Source organism: Phalacrocorax aristotelis, chromosome 2, assembly GCF_949628215.1.
Source record: "Phalacrocorax aristotelis chromosome 2, bGulAri2.1, whole genome shotgun sequence".
Classification (NCBI taxonomy): Eukaryota; Metazoa; Chordata; class Aves; order Suliformes; family Phalacrocoracidae; genus Phalacrocorax; species Phalacrocorax aristotelis.
The window spans coordinates 102,317,968-102,333,380 of record NC_134277.1 but is presented as its reverse complement, the minus strand read 5'-3'; the positions used below and the strand labels follow the sequence as shown (position 1 = coordinate 102,333,380).

General features: G+C 39.3%; 1 protein-coding gene across 4 annotated transcripts in view; it reads left to right on the top strand.

Annotated features, from left to right (window-relative positions):
• Window positions 1-15,413, top strand: part of CARMIL1 (capping protein regulator and myosin 1 linker 1) — a 200,993-nt gene that overhangs the window by 81,410 nt on the left and 104,170 nt on the right. For all 4 annotated transcript variants that reach the window (XM_075084539.1, XM_075084538.1, XM_075084537.1 and 1 more), the window contains exons 3-8: window positions 1,263-1,313; window positions 5,723-5,782; window positions 8,019-8,140; window positions 10,132-10,229; window positions 10,585-10,655; window positions 10,779-10,852. In XM_075084539.1, the coding sequence (XP_074940640.1) occupies window positions 1,263-1,313; window positions 5,723-5,782; window positions 8,019-8,140; window positions 10,132-10,229; window positions 10,585-10,655; window positions 10,779-10,852 (476 nt within the window). The remainder of the gene's footprint in view (window positions 1-1,262; window positions 1,314-5,722; window positions 5,783-8,018; window positions 8,141-10,131; window positions 10,230-10,584; window positions 10,656-10,778; window positions 10,853-15,413) is intronic.

Sequence of the window (15,413 nt, the reverse complement as noted above, 5' to 3'; positions counted from 1 at the left end):
CTCCCACATGCCTGAGTGCAAGGGGACGAGGTGGGTCTGTCTGGCAGGGTCTGGACGTGCCAGCCAGTGTAATGGGCCTTCAGTGAAGGGGTGAGCCTTGTAGGAGGCAATGGTTAGTACTCCACAACAGCTTGGCTCTACATCCATGAAAACCAGAGCACTAGGTCTGATCACATCAACCCTGAAATGCTCTGCTAACACCCAACGCTAGTACAGCATTCATGCTCTTAGGTTTTAGCAAGATGTGGTTCAGCTGAGATACTGAAGCTGAAATCCAATCACCAAAGCATTTGAACGCTATTCGGAGCTGGGTGCTAGGTTGCCTTCTCAGGGAGGTTCTCCCTGACCGAGCGAGGACCATGTTTTGTGTCAACATGCACACCTGGAGATGGATACGTACCGAGCAGAACTAGGTTTGGGAGGTTCCAATTGTGTGAAGGGCTCTGCATGTACTGTGGGATTTTGATCCTGATGTTTGAATTAAGTTTGCTTCAGTTTTTTTGTCTGGGAAAAAAATGGAGCCAAGCAGTAGCTAATTCCATAGACAGATAAATCAAAAAGCTATACTCCAGTTTTGCAAAATGGGTCATCCCTTTCACAAAGTGCAAAATCTGTGAGTAGGATGTGCTACTGGAGATTGGAGTGATACTTATATATATCATTATATTTTGATTGGCAATAACTTCCAAAATATTTGTTTCATTTTGTTTTCTCCCCAGAGTCACTGGTCTCACTAACCTAATTGTGTTTTTCGATTGTCCTTGCTGGAGAAGAAATGTAGGTGGTGTCAATGAGAAATCTTTGCATTGTTATTCTAGAAATGCACCGAGTGTGTCCAAAAGAAAATGTTTGCTTACGGTCTCTTATATTACTAATTATATCATGTTTATCTTGCATATTTTTGATATGTTTAAGTACATTATATGCTTCTGCTGTAGGACTTCTTATCCTTGTTTCTTTTTAAAATGTCATTAAGATTGCCATTAGATGTTCGTGAGAGATTGATTCAATAAATTTCTTCAGTTCAATGCTGTACTAACTAGCTTATAGCTGATCAGATTGCAGCAGTCTTTTCACTATGCTCTACTGGATCTGAGCCCAGTTTTCCTTCCTTCAGTGTATGACAGCAAAGAGAATCGACAGTCACTCTGCTAGAGGCGGCTTTTTCCCTCTGGTTTCAGGATTTTCCTGGAAAAGAACCTTTAATAATATTCCCAATAAATATTTCTTACAAATTCTGTTCTTTTTTTTTTTTTCAATAGATATTGGCATCATGTCGGGCATTTCTTTTAACAGCTCGGATTCCCACCAAGGTAAAGCTACTGATTCTATAAATATTCTGGTTTTTTAGATGCAAATGTAAGTTGCATAAACTTAGCATATTTTATACTTGTGCATCTGTTTAAAAAATAATAACGAGGAATGGTATGTTGTATGGTGTTGAGTTAGAGTGGTGCTCCTGTAAGCGCCTGTCTTAAATGGATTTGTCAATTTATATATACTGTTTCAGAGGAATTTTAACTTCAAGAAATGCAGGCGAGTGAAGAATTATGTTGCAAACACTAACTTGAAGAACTGTGAGATGAGGCTGATGACCTTTCTAGTGGAACAGTTTATGTTCAAACAAGCTGATGGCGTTATTGCCTCTAGTGTTTGTAGTGTCAAATAGGAATATATGTGATTTGGAGACAGAAATTATGTTGCGGTTTATTAAATTCTGCTGTTTTCTGATGATTTCTGTGATTGATTTTGAAAAGCATCTTGCCAACCTGCCTTGCCAATGCAGGTGAATTATTTTTTTCTACTCCTGTTGACAATTTGTAACGATTGTTGTCGCAGAGAAAGATAATTTCCATGTGAATGAAAATGACTGATGTGGAAGCACATCTCTTGAACAGCTTGGAATCATTGAATGGGAATTTAGTGTATGTTCTATTTTGTGTTTTACACACACATATGTGCATGCGTTTGTGTAAATGTGTGTGTATATGTGTGTGTATATAAATATGCTTTATAGAAAAAACAGGATCAATAAATGGAACGATTGATATCAGGTTTTCAGTTATGGTTACTGGTAAATGTGACTGTCCCTTACCTATAATTTGAAGATGCTGACTGACAGGTTAGGATGACTAGTTTGAATTTCTGCTTAAATTTATTTCCCTCAGTTGATCACTGGGTCCCTGCAGCGCAGATATCTTTGGTTGGTTGTTGGCTTTTGGATCACTGCAGTTTGCAGCCTGTTTTTAAGACAGGATTTGGTGGCTCATTGCACAGAAACATAGAGCCAGTTGATGAACAGCTTAGACATCAGTGCAATGGCAGTATGATGGACAGGTGGTGATGGTGATCTTGTTAAAGAATAGCAAAGCCACTGTAATTCATCAGAAAGCTCTTGAAGGCTAGGTCTCAGTGCACTAAGGAATAGCTGTACTTCTAGTTTAGCATTCAGATACTTCTCAAAACTCCTTTGATTAAATGGATTTACGTAATTGAAAAATGTTTCTGTTTTCATGGAAATCTAGAATACGTATGCTGTAGTAACAAAATTGTTACTTTAGTGATAACAAATGGAAGAAAAGTGGTCAGAAGAAACTGCTCATTGTTTATGTCAAAATTAAACTTCGTATATCTGAGCAATTACTAGGATGGTTGAAAATGCATTTGTTTTCTAGCAGTATTAGTGAAACTAAATTTTTTTAAGTCCTTACTATTTTCAAAAGCTGCTCAGAAGCTTTTTGAGCCTGAGAACTTCAGTATAACTGGCACGCAGTAACTGCTAGGAAGACAGCTGAGAACGTGCAGCAAAGACACTTTATTCCTCCAGGTACCTCTCACAAAACATGAGTATGTGGAGAAATGGCCAGTTCTGAGTGACTGTTATTACTACATCTGATTCCAAGCTTCACTTTTCCTTAAATAATGCTGTTGAGAAGTATCTACTAAACAAGGATCAAAGTTAAAAGGAATAAAGGTTGATTTTAATATCAGCTCACACAGATATCCTTAGAGCAAGGATATTAAAATGGCCACCTCATAACTTTACACTCAGGTCCAATCAGTTCACTTCCACTAATCTAGATGGATTGATAGGAGAGAATTGCCATACTTAAAGCCTACTAATTCTTGCTACAGTCTATATAAAAAGTAGTTGCAACATTAGTAAATGTTAGATGTGTCATCAAGCCCACAGATAAGCATATGAAAAATTTGTGGGAGTGTAATTCAGGTTTGTGAACATATTTCTAGTGCCAGCTCTCAGCAAGTTCTCATTGAAAAAATTGGAAGCTGTGAAATTAGCTGGTTTGGTAACTGCAGGGTCCCTCATAGCCTTTTAAGAGGATTTTAAAAAAATATAATTTTAGGTAATAAATGAGATTATGCTTTTTAAAACCTTGTAAAAATTATTTCTTAGTTGCAGGTAGATGATGTTTAAAATGTGTTCTATATTATTGCTGCAAAGCAAGGACTGTAAACACATGGTTTTAAGTAGAAAAATGAAAGATGAGCTATAGAGATGTTGCCACATTTCCTGGTATTTGTTAATTCTAGTCAAGAGGATTTTTGTGGAGTGAATGCTTGAGTCTGGATCTGTGTAAACTTCTCTCAGGAGTAGAAAGGTATTTTTGATAGTGTGTACATATACGTGTGTTTGCACATAACTGAGTACGTAAGCAAAAGCAGAAACTTCGATCTGGTAAGTAAATAATTTGCAAAGTAGGAAGGATTTCAGTCATAGAAACTTTTCCCTAAAATTTCATTTTTGATTTGGGTAAACAAATGTTGGACAGTCGCATATGTTTGTTTAATTTGACTGGCACTGGGGAAAAAGAGCCTTTCACTGGTAGCCAACAAGAGCTGCTATGGAATTTTTTTTTTCTTTCTGGCTGAATGAGCTGCACTGGGCCATGTCCTGTCATCACAAAATATTTCCAGTCTTAGCTTAGAAGTAAGTCACTGAAGACGCCCGAAGAGAAGTGAATATTTTACCCGTGGGAAAAACGGAAGGCACCGGTGTGGGCACTGGGAAGATGCTTGCGCTGGTTCTGCCTCTGCTGCATTGGTTCCCTGAGCACGCTCGCTTTGTAAACAGCTGCGACAGCACCCCTGTGGTCTGAAACTGCCTGTTTGCTATAGGATGCTGCCCCTGCAGTAGAATAAGTGAAACAAAGCATGTGAAGCTTCTCAAAAACTTCAGAGTAAAGTTTGGTTGCAAAGTTAGGTCTTTGGTGGAAGGTGGACTTTGCACAGAAATGGCTGAGGGGTCCTTATGTCTTGTGACGCTGTCAAATCATGAGCGCAACTGAAAGGAAAAGGATTCAGAAAACAGGCAATGAAACCCAAGCAGACATTAATAACATCTTAAGTCTCTGCAGCTGTGAGTAGATAACGTAGCTAAGTGCTTAAAAAAGGTCTTCTATTTAATTAAATCCCCCTAAATTTCAGTGTATTCTAAATCATAACTATTTTAGCTGGAATTTTTTTGTCAGCTTCATCCTGCAGTTACACTGTTCATGACTACTTAGAGATTTGCCAGTGAGACCTTGGCATTTAGGAGGCCTCCCTGTGATCTTGCTGCTTTCTGGAAAACTTTTAGCTGGTTCTTATGGTTGGAAACTGGTATGTTCCTGGATTCTGTGCTGTTGCAGCCTTTGTGAAGAGGAAGTCTTGAGAGCTGCATGTGGGTTCTGAGCACCCCAGGAGTTGTTCAGGGTCATCTTTTTAAAAGACTGCCACAAATACAGAAATAGAATAATACGGTGCTTGCCAGTTAGCCTGGGAGCACCCTGACTGTGAACCTAGGGTAAGATAAAGTACAGGAAACTTTGTGCAGTTCAAACAGACTGCTCAGTTACAATGGTTTTAATGATAAATAAAAGGAAATGACCATGCTAATGTCTGTAGTTATGATTCAGTCCAAGAGGTTTCTTTCTGCATATCTCAGCTGGGAGAATGTTTGTCCACAGAGTTGTGAATTCAGATTTAGCACACTCCCTGTAGCCCTAGATTTGTCCTTGGAGAAAAGGACTTTCCTGCTTTCTCCTAAGTTTCAGTTTGGATTTTCTATGTTCACCCATCTTCCCTGCCTATCCTGACTTGTCCAGATAACCCACTCAGGCAAAGCTAATGTATTTTTTCTTCTCATACTTTTAGACATGCATTTAGACTGTCTAAAAGCAGTCATGAGCATTTATACATCTATATCTGTATCTATGAATAGTATTTTAATTTATATATGTATATATAAAAAACTGCGTGTGCATGTCCCTTCAGCTTCTGTGCAGTAATATTTTTCACACCTGTGATCAGTGTAACTAATGAAAAAGTAAGATGTGGTGCTATAAGTATTGTAATTAATGATTATTCAGTTACAAGAGTACGCATCAGTAGGGCATTGAATAAATGATGCTTTTTATAGTAAAATTGTGTAATAAATTTTATTGTAAGTTTATGTGCTCATAGCTTGCAGTAAAAAGTATGATGTGGTATTCCCATAATGTCTAATAACCATTTGAACCTGTAACAAGCAAATATAAGCATTCTTGTAGTGTAAAATGCAGTCAGATAAGATGTTAACAAACACTTAGCGTTATTTACAGGAGTTGATGTAAAAGAACAGTAGCCTCACTCAGGGTTTTCTTAACCTCGTTGGAAAGGGTAGGTGCTCTTTAAAATAAGATGATGTTTGCACTGATGTGGAATTTTTCTATTTTAACTACAGTTAGAACTAACTTTCAGCTACTTGGAAATCCAAGGAGTAACTTCCAGTAAACCAGGTCAGGTAAGTGTATTCTAGATAAGAGGTACTTGTTTACTCATTGCTAAATCTGTTCCAGTCAAGGAGGTATTGATCTAACATGCAGGTGTCCTCATCTACTGAGTACACTGTACGTTTGCATTCTTACATTCATTATGCTTTAAAGTCTTAACAATAATTATGAGAATTTAGAGAGTCAATTATAGGAGTGTGTTGTGCAGGTGGGATGATGATAAGAAATATATTTTTTTCCCCTAGTTCAATATGGTACAAGTTTTCATTTGTTGTAAGAATATTTTTCTGAGAGATGATATAACAATGGGGGCTGGTATATAATCATCACCACACAGGCCTGGATGGCTTCTGTGGTGTATACCTTTATGGTGAAGCCAAAAGCTACTGCTTACACTGCAGGCAGAAATGGTTTGCTTCCAGCTATTCTTGATGCCCTTACTGTATAGAACAGAAAATATATTTGACAGCTAGTTATGTGCCCAAAAAAGTGAATGTCAAAGAGAAGGTGCTGAAAAGAAGAATGCCTTTAATACGTTTTTCATTCATAAGATGAACGCGTTGACAAGATTTGACAGTTCAATTGTATCAAAGTGTTCATGTGTTTCACATGTGTTTGGCTTCTAAAGAGCTTTTTAAAAATAGGAGCGTCTGACTCTTTATTTGAACTCTGAAAAGCTCTCATTGTGTTTAACGTGTCATCTTTGTAACCTGGCTTTTGAAGCTTTCCATAAAGGAGAAAAAGAACCCCAAAAGCCCAGATATTTACTATTTTAATGGGGAGACATTTAGTAAATTTTGTGTATGTTTTTGTGGCTTTATTTATTTAAGGTACTAAAATGCCATGGTAGCTAATGCAAATTATTGCTGGAGGCAGAGACAATCACTGCTGTAGCAAGGTTTACAAGGGATTTTCAGCAACTTCACTTAACATACCATTTTCCTAAAATATTTTTTAAGGTTTTGCATGTTTATGTTCATTTGTGTTTTAAATGTGTAAGTCTTATAGCTGAAGGCATGCAGAATCCTAGATTATTGCTTGCAGGGCAAATGGTTTTGTTACAGTTTTCCTGCAAATAGCATGTTATATCTGTGATGCCTGAAGGACGTAGTCTTGTGCTAGGCATCTTGCAGAAAGCCATGAAGAGCTTCCCACCATAAGTTAAATGAACAAATGGACAGAGTAATATAGGGAAATGTTGTGTTAATATTGGTGGCGTGGAAAAACAGTAGTAACTTGCCCACTCATTCATCTTCAGGGAATGACGACAACAGGTTCAGAAAAGAGTTGAATTGGTGGGAAAAGGTGTGAAGATTCTCTGTGTGCTTTTGGGATGATACAGCCTTTTCGAGGGTTATCCTGGTGATGACCCTAGGCATGATCTGGGAACCAAAAGAGCCCTGGGAACCAGTTGCAATAAAAAGCAATCTTCTGTAGCATACTATGCAGTGTCCGCCCTCGTACTGTCCATCTACACTTCTTATTTATTCCTAATGTTAGCTTCTTACTGTGTATGCATAGCTCCTCATCTAAAAGGGTTTACGACTTGGACTGTGCTAAATATTTACACTGGAAAAGACAAACATTACAGTGCTTCCAGGTCTGCTGTGTCAGTCATACAGTAATCTAATTTGATTCTGAACACTCCATATATAACAGAGATGGGTTGCAAAAGGCCTGATTTTTTTCCTCCCTCGCTGAAGCATGTATCTCCCAGACTGTGGGGCAGTTATGTTGGCTGAGTTACTGCTTCATCTGAACCAAGATAATATATTACTGTAATATTTTCTTAAACAGCGTAGATCAAGGTATTAGACCTTTTCCAGAGGATCACAGCCTTTAAAGGCTTTTACTTTTTGCTGGAGGAAGCAGGCCCTGCTCGTTCAATAGTTTCCTGTCAGGCTGTGCTTGCTTTTCCTGGTGTTCTGGGACATGTTTCAAAAGAGGACAACACTATGAAAAGTTCTTGGTTTTCAGATGTCAGCTGAGGTCAAGATCCTTTGAAACTTTTATTCCCGTGGGAAGCGGGGCACTGTTAGAAAAAGCAAAGTTTGAGTATGGGGGTCTTGTACATTCAAGAACAACTTTCAGAAACTTTACCTGGAGCATTGTTGTGCTGTGTCTTAAAGAATAACAGATTCCTACTGGCATGCAAAGCATTCAGCTGGCATTCAAAATGCTCTCCTTTTTGAACAGACGTAAATTGTATGATACCCAGTTCCTGCCTTCATGCCCTTTTATTTACAGTTGGTTATGGAAACTGAGAAATGCAGCATCTCCATGAAGATGACATCCTCGGAGGATGTGAATGAGGTGCTGGCACACATTGGGACCTGCCTCAGGAAGATATTCCCTGGACTCTCGCCAGTGTAAGTGTCTTTTAGGGAACCTCTAGTGGCAACAGATTATGTGGAAAGGGTGACATGCCACCACTTTTTGTCCATGGGTGTCTCCACCCTGACCTCAGAAATGCACTGAGGGTATAAGAAGCACCTTGAGGCAAGCAGTAGTCTTTTATACAGGTATATGACAGAACCAGCAGGCAGTGCAGAGCATGGGTAGGCTATGCATGCTCTGTAGGGTCAAAAGAGCATTTGTTCTGAAGGGGCAGTGCAGGTATTTGGAGTGTTGTTTTTGTTTTACCTTATTGCCTCTCCAACCTCAGGTAGAGCTCAGGTTCTGGCTTTTGTTGTAATCAACTCCTTTCCCAGCTCTGATATGCACTGGAGATTTTTTTGTTTGGTTGGTTGGTTTTTTCCCTAGAAGTGAAGTCTGAGTTGGGAGAGGAGGGAAATTTCTGTTTACTTTCAGTGTATGTGAAATGATGCACGTGGTTGGAGCCTTGTTCTTCAAAACTGAGCCATGGGAAGTCTTGTCATATACTTTTGCATAGTGTAACTGGCTCCTTGGATCATGTATCTCCTCTAGGTTCTTTGCTCTGTTTCTTTATGCATTGGTCATTCCTTTGGGGTCCCCCCCCCCATATCTGTGCCTCTGAATTTTGTCATCTTGTGGCAATTCTCAGTAGTTGTTCTTCAATTTATTTTATTTCCTCTCTCTGTGCTTGCCTCATCTTCATCACTCTACCAGATCTTGCAGCTTTACTATTGCTCTCTTCACCTTCTGGGTTTTCATCAATATTAGAGAAAGCAGACCATGTAGAAGAATTTTCCAGGACACACTGATCTTTCTAAGTGAGCTTTTGTAACAGCTGTTAGATGTGAATGGTCATGCTAAATTTACATGTTTTATTTTGGGTGCATCTTTTTATTATTCACCTTTCCTGTAGGTGGAGTAGGAAATCGAGTTCATAAACTACAGCTGGCAGTTTGTTGGTTTTTTTTTACTTCCAGTTTATCTCTGTGGCAGTATTATTAACTGCCTTAGTGGAGATCAAGCTCTTCCTTCAAAAAGCGACATACAAGTGAATATTTGTGAGCAGATTTATCGTAAAACCTCGGTAATGATGTGAGAAATGTAGGCAAAAAGAGTAGAGTGAAGAGGGCTGCAAGGTTGTGCATGTTTGTCTTGGTGTCTGTGAAGGCCTTGAGACATACACGTGTTTTCTCTGGGCTTTCCCGAGAACATTGCTGGAGCATTTGGTGTAGCTGGAGAGCTTGGTTCCTGGAAAAGAAATCAAATTTCTTGCTCTCCTCTCACACGGCATTACGTTCCAAAATGAAGGCATTGAAGTTCTGCAGATCATATGAGACCAAAACAAGCAAAAGGCTGGAAAGAGGTTTCTCCCATTAGTATCTTTTATTAATTCTTTCCCTCTGTTTTATGGAATTCTGCAGTTTATAAGGCAGTCCTGTCATTCAGAAAAACAGTTTTAATTCTTAAAATGTAGGAAGGGACTGTGGTTTTGTTTAGGGGAAGAAGAACACTACCAAAGATTGAAGCTGGCTATCTAGAGTGCAGCCTAGAGGCTGCGTGTAGCTACTCAGCGTGCACTGTGGCTCTTCGCACCATAGTGCTTTTACTGCACAAAAGCACTGTATACACAGCAGCGGTTTCAGGGTAACCAGTAATACCATGTCTCTCCCCTGTTTGGGACATCCTTGTGTTAGTCAAGGGCCACGAGTCTCCTTAGCCTGAGAGATCCTGGTCACAGAAAAGGGCTCAGTTGCTCCAGTAGTCACAGGGTTAACAGTTAGAAAGAAAGAAAAGACAAATGTTATTCCTGCTGGGCGCATCACAATGTGTGTGACTTTTAGGCAGAGAAGTGAGTTGTATTAAAGATGGTAATTCTTACTATATACTCATTTAAAATCGTACTTGAAATAAAGACGATTTTGAAAATATTTTTAAATTCGTAAGTCATGAATGTTTTTTTTTTTTTTCACCCTTTTGCATCTAGGAGGATTCTGAAAAAAGTAACTATGGAGCCTTCAGAAAGACTGGCTAATCTCCAGGCCCTGTGGGACAGTCAGACAGTGGCAGAACTTGGACCTTGTGGTGAGAATGGATTTAAAGGCTCAAATATAAAAAGGCTAGAATTGCAGTGTCAGGAAGTTTAATTCTATTTCTGGCAGAAACTTGTAAAGGTGTAATTAGTTTTAAGGTGTAATTACTGTGAAGCAGACTTCTGATTGGTAGGTGAAGGCACTATTTTAAGCTTTCTTGCAACCTGCTGGGCAAAGACAGGATAGTCTCAGTTTCTTTCAGCAGCACAATGGACAGCCTTCTGAAAGAAAAAGAGAGTGAGTTTTGAAAGACTGGATCTTTAAGTATTAAAATATCCTTTTAGATGTTTGTTTGTTTGTTTGCTTGTTTTACTATTATGTTAAAAACTCTCACGGCTTGCTTTTAGGAGGTTTTTCGCAGATGTATGCCTGTGTTTGTGATTGGCTTGGATTTCCCTATAGAGAAGAAGTACAGTGGGTAAGTACACATCTTGTTCTGGAGCTCTTTTCAGCTAACTGTACAAATGATGAAAGAGCAGGTAAATCATAGTAAAAACCCAACAGTTCTGTGAAGATGTATTTGGTTATGTATTTTTAACAGGATGTCGATACAATTTATCTGACACAAGATACCAGAGAGCTGAATTTGCAAGACTTCAGCCACCTTGACCACAGGTAAGCAATGTGCAGTAATCGTCCTATTTGCAAAATTTCTTGTGTCTCCTCGCAATAGGGTTCGCCTGCCCTTGCTAAAGTGGGATGGTCCCATAGCTGTTACTTGAATATGTAGACCTCTGAAATAACTATCTGTATCATTTTTAGTTTTCGGCACAAAGCTGCTGTTTTTGCATGAAAGCCCCATGGAGAGCACATTTCACTGAGGAGCCTGAGAAGATAAATATATTTTGCTGTTGGAAGCACTCCAAAAAGTTAGCAGATAGATACTTTCCCTGTGATGACTGATATAAGAGCTCAAATTCAGCAGAGCAAACATGCAACTACATCTGGTGGGCAAAGCAAAAAAGGAAATTATGCAGTCTTTACTTATGCAAAATCTTTTTCTCATGGTGTGCACAGTAAAGGAAATTATTTTTGTCAGCAAGTTAGTAGAAGGTTTAAGTTGTTCAACTGAATCCCAGCCAGTAGTTTCTCCACTTACAATAGATGCTATCAAAAACATGTACTTCCAGAAAGGAACTAATTGACGGTAATTTTACTATGAGATGCTGAAACTTAGCTAAGTGTTGTATGTGGTTTGCTGAATTTAGCTGGCTGAGAAAATTGGATTCTAAGAAAATTGAAGAGGAAATGGGAGGAAGTCTTAACTAAAATACGTCATTATACAAGGAAAAAGACAAATTTAAGAAACTGTAAATAAGAAAGGGAAAACATTTGTTTCTTTGGGAAAGCCCAGTGGGAAAATTAAGAATCTGTCAAAGGTACAATGTTAAAATATTGTAACAGGAAGGCTGAATTGGAGGTAGGTAAATAAGAGTATTATGCCACAGCATTCTTTGCAGCTTTAAGCTATCTAGTATGTAAACTTGCAAAAAACCACACTGAAATACTTACTGAGCTTCTGTGATGAGTTTTCACAGTCTGCTCTGAATCCCATGGCAAAGTTACTAAGCTGTACCTGTGTTGGCTAATTCAGAAGTGACTCAAACAAGACTACAGGGCTGCAACTAGTGCGTGATGGATGTAGGCAAAGACTGGCTAGTTAAGCCTTCCTTTAGGCTTAGGAAAGGAATACTATTCATCACAAGCAAATGTGGGGCAAGAACATAAGAATGCTTTAAACTTATGGCAAGGTGGAATTGCTGAGAAGACCATGGGGCTTTCTTGAGAAAGTGACTTACAGATACTCAGCTTCAATGGAAATTAAATGTTTGAACAATTTCTTGGGAGTGAAAAATACTACTTTTTAGGAAAGAATAGATAGAAGAAGTGTTTTAAGTATTTAGAATATCTCATCTGGTTCAAATGAGTTGGCTTTTGGAAAACGGAATAATGGGTTTGCTGCTTCACAGAAGCTTTTAATTGAAGTATACCTTACAGAATTGACATCACTGAGGAAGTATATTTGTGTTAATACTAAGTGTCTCATGGTAGTGTAAGTCCAAAGATTCAAAACAATTTTGGAGCCATTTACGTGCTGTGGAATCCACCTTGTTTTGAGAGTTTCTATGTGTTGGGGACTGGACTGAGAAAAAGGTTTGGATTGAAATTTCAAGAAAACTAAATTTTTTAGGAAGCCAAAACCTTATGTTATTCATTAAAAGTACAAATTAGGATCTGAGATACCAGTCAACTCAAGAATGTATGTGAGTGGTTTGTGATATATTTAGCAGAGTAAGAATGCTATAAATTAAATGTCATCATGCTTTGTATTTTGACACTGTTGTATGTCTTGTCCACCTAGTCTTTGGGATTGCTGAAACTATATACTTCATGTTGTGGAGTAGCTCTGAAGCAAGGCAGGATGGGTACTACACCCGTTCTTTAGATACAGGGGCTATGCATTGCAAAAATAAACAATTTGTGGTTCTCCTAGTAAAGCATTTCCGTCAGAGGTCAACATAAGATGGCATGAAATATAGATGTATTTAAGTTCCCAGACTCTCTGACATTTAGAGTGCACAGCATGGCTTGCCACATGGGAACGTGGCTTCTGGGGTTTTACCTGAAGTTATGCTGTACTACTGTTGAACCATATAATTGTTTAATAAGACCAAAAAAAAAAAAAAACCAACAAAAAAAAAACCTCGAAGTGAACAGGGCTTATTTAACACAGTAGCATAATATTAATCTGTGTAGCCTATGTTTTAGCATATTTGGACATTCAAAAAATTGTCAGAAAAGTCCGATTGATTAGATTTCTTTTTTTTTCCTTTTGTGCTGTTTGGATTTCTTCCTATATTACATACACCGGGGACAGAGACGTTGAAAAAAACACGAAGGCATTAGTGAAGCTTGAATGTTGTTGAAGCTTAGGGAGATATTCTGCATTCTAGAAGAACAAAATCTTTTTAAATTTTAAGATGGCACAAATTTACATTTTGTAAATCTTACTTTATTCTGGATGGTAGTTTAGTAAACAAAATAATAAATATAAGTAACTCAATTAGAAATGCTCATTAGCATTCTTTCATAGGTTGCAAAAGAATTCAGATCATTGTTAGTACCACATCTAGGATTTAATAAAGTGATTAAAGCAGTATATCATTTTGAAAAGGAAAACTCAATAATAAGTGCAGTGAGGTTAGGTGAGCTCAAAGCAAGAGAAGAGTAGAGATAAATTCCTAAGGGACCTTCATGGGTCAGAAGCACCTTCAAAAGTTTGACCAAAATAAAAAAAAACCAAAACAAACTTATATGGTTTCTCCTTAAAATCGGATGGTAGAATCTGGTAAAGCTTCTGGAAAGTATGGCTACGGCAGAACGGGCAGAGGTTCCACTGTCGTGAGGCACGTGGGGAGGAAGGGGCGCGTGTGGCGATGGGTTAGCAGTTGTTACTGAAGTGTGCTGGTATCTGTGCTTGTCTAGGGTCTGAACAAACAGGCCTTGAATACTGCGGAAGACTAAACTATTTCAATTTGAGAATTTGCAAATCAGCTGGGTCGATTTGTTTTAAAATATTTCTGTCCCGCTGCAGCGATGTTTCTTCTTTAACTTCTTGAAAATGTGATGGTTTTCCCACTAACTCCGAGCACCCCCTATCCTTCAGCGGTTTCCCTCCGAGGCCTGGGGCGGAGAGGGGAGAAAGGGATGGCCTCAGGCAAGTTCTGCCGGCAGCAGTTCTCCTGCCCAGAAGGTACTGAGCTCTTGCCAGCCCTCCAAAACAGCTTACCAGTTCCCTGGCAGTGTAAACACTTGTAGCCAGTGATCCCCGGTCGTTGTCCCTCTGTTCCTTTGGAGGAGCTGGTGCTGCTGCTGACAGCTGAAATACATCTGCCAATGGTGCCTTCTGCCTCTTTTGGGGGGGAGGTTCACAGTGTGAACAGCTCTGCTCCATCAGTGTGATGGTGGTATGGTCAGCTGTCCAGCATTTGCACTGCAGCATTCACCACCGCCTGTGGCTGGCTGGGTACCACTGGGTGGATAAACCAAATTACACCTGAAAAACGACTCTTGTGTTCATTCCACTTCCAAGGCAAAGGCACTGTCAAGAGGGACATCAAAGCTGCTAATTCATTACCTTCTTTCCAATTGCTCCAGGGGAAGGCAAAGGAGGAACAAACCTCTGTGTGGACATTCCTTACTCCACAGCGCACGGTTCCTGCCTGCCCAGCCTAAGGGGAAAATACCTCTGGTTTGGTTTCTCCCCCCCACTAACATTTCACTAGTCAGTTACTGCTTTCCATGGAGATAAAGTGTGTGTAGGAACAAAAACAACGTGGTGGATGGAAATAAATCTATACACTTCATGGAGAAGCTGATAAGACTCTACTGTGCCAGTGGCAATGAATTCACCGTGAGACTTGATGTGTGCTGTGAACAAGATGGAAAACAGGCTCGGTCCTTGAAGGGCACCACACACTAGCTCCTCTGCAGGAGTGTGAAAACGGTCTATTTGCATGAGCTTTGCAGTTGGTGGGCTACAGTCTTTTGCTGAAAAATGCCGCACCTTCTTATCGTTACCTTAGTGATGGGCTTGTACTTCCAAACCTAGCAACTGCAGTTCCCCATATAGCCGGCTGAAGGCTTGTCCGTATGATGTTGCCTTGTCTCCTGGCTTTTCTACGTGTTTAACAACCACCCTGAAGTGTATAAACGTTCATGGAGGAAAAGTGAAGGAGAGAAAGAAGAAAAAGATGATGTGAGATGCTGCATGTTTAGTACAGATCTGTGCCTACCTGCACAGGAGGAGGTGGAGACTATCTTATAAAAACAATACTTTTACATTTCTCCCTGCAAAAACTGAGGCTCGGATGGCACTGTTTTGATGGTCGGATAAGTTCATCTATGTTACAGCTCTTCTATAAAGTCAAGGGGTTTTAAAGTACAGTCCAAGTGTATAAATGCGTTTAATATCTTGTGTCAAAATGATCCAAGTGCTGCACTACTAAATAGTACGCTAGTGCTTGATGGATGATTCTGCTGGGGGGTAGTGTATGGACATGACATTTATCAACGTCTGTTATTGGAGAAACTTAACAGAGGGAGAGCAGATCACATTAAGAGGCTTGGAATGAAGAAGAAGGGAATAATTTAGGATTTCATTTGTGAAATCCCT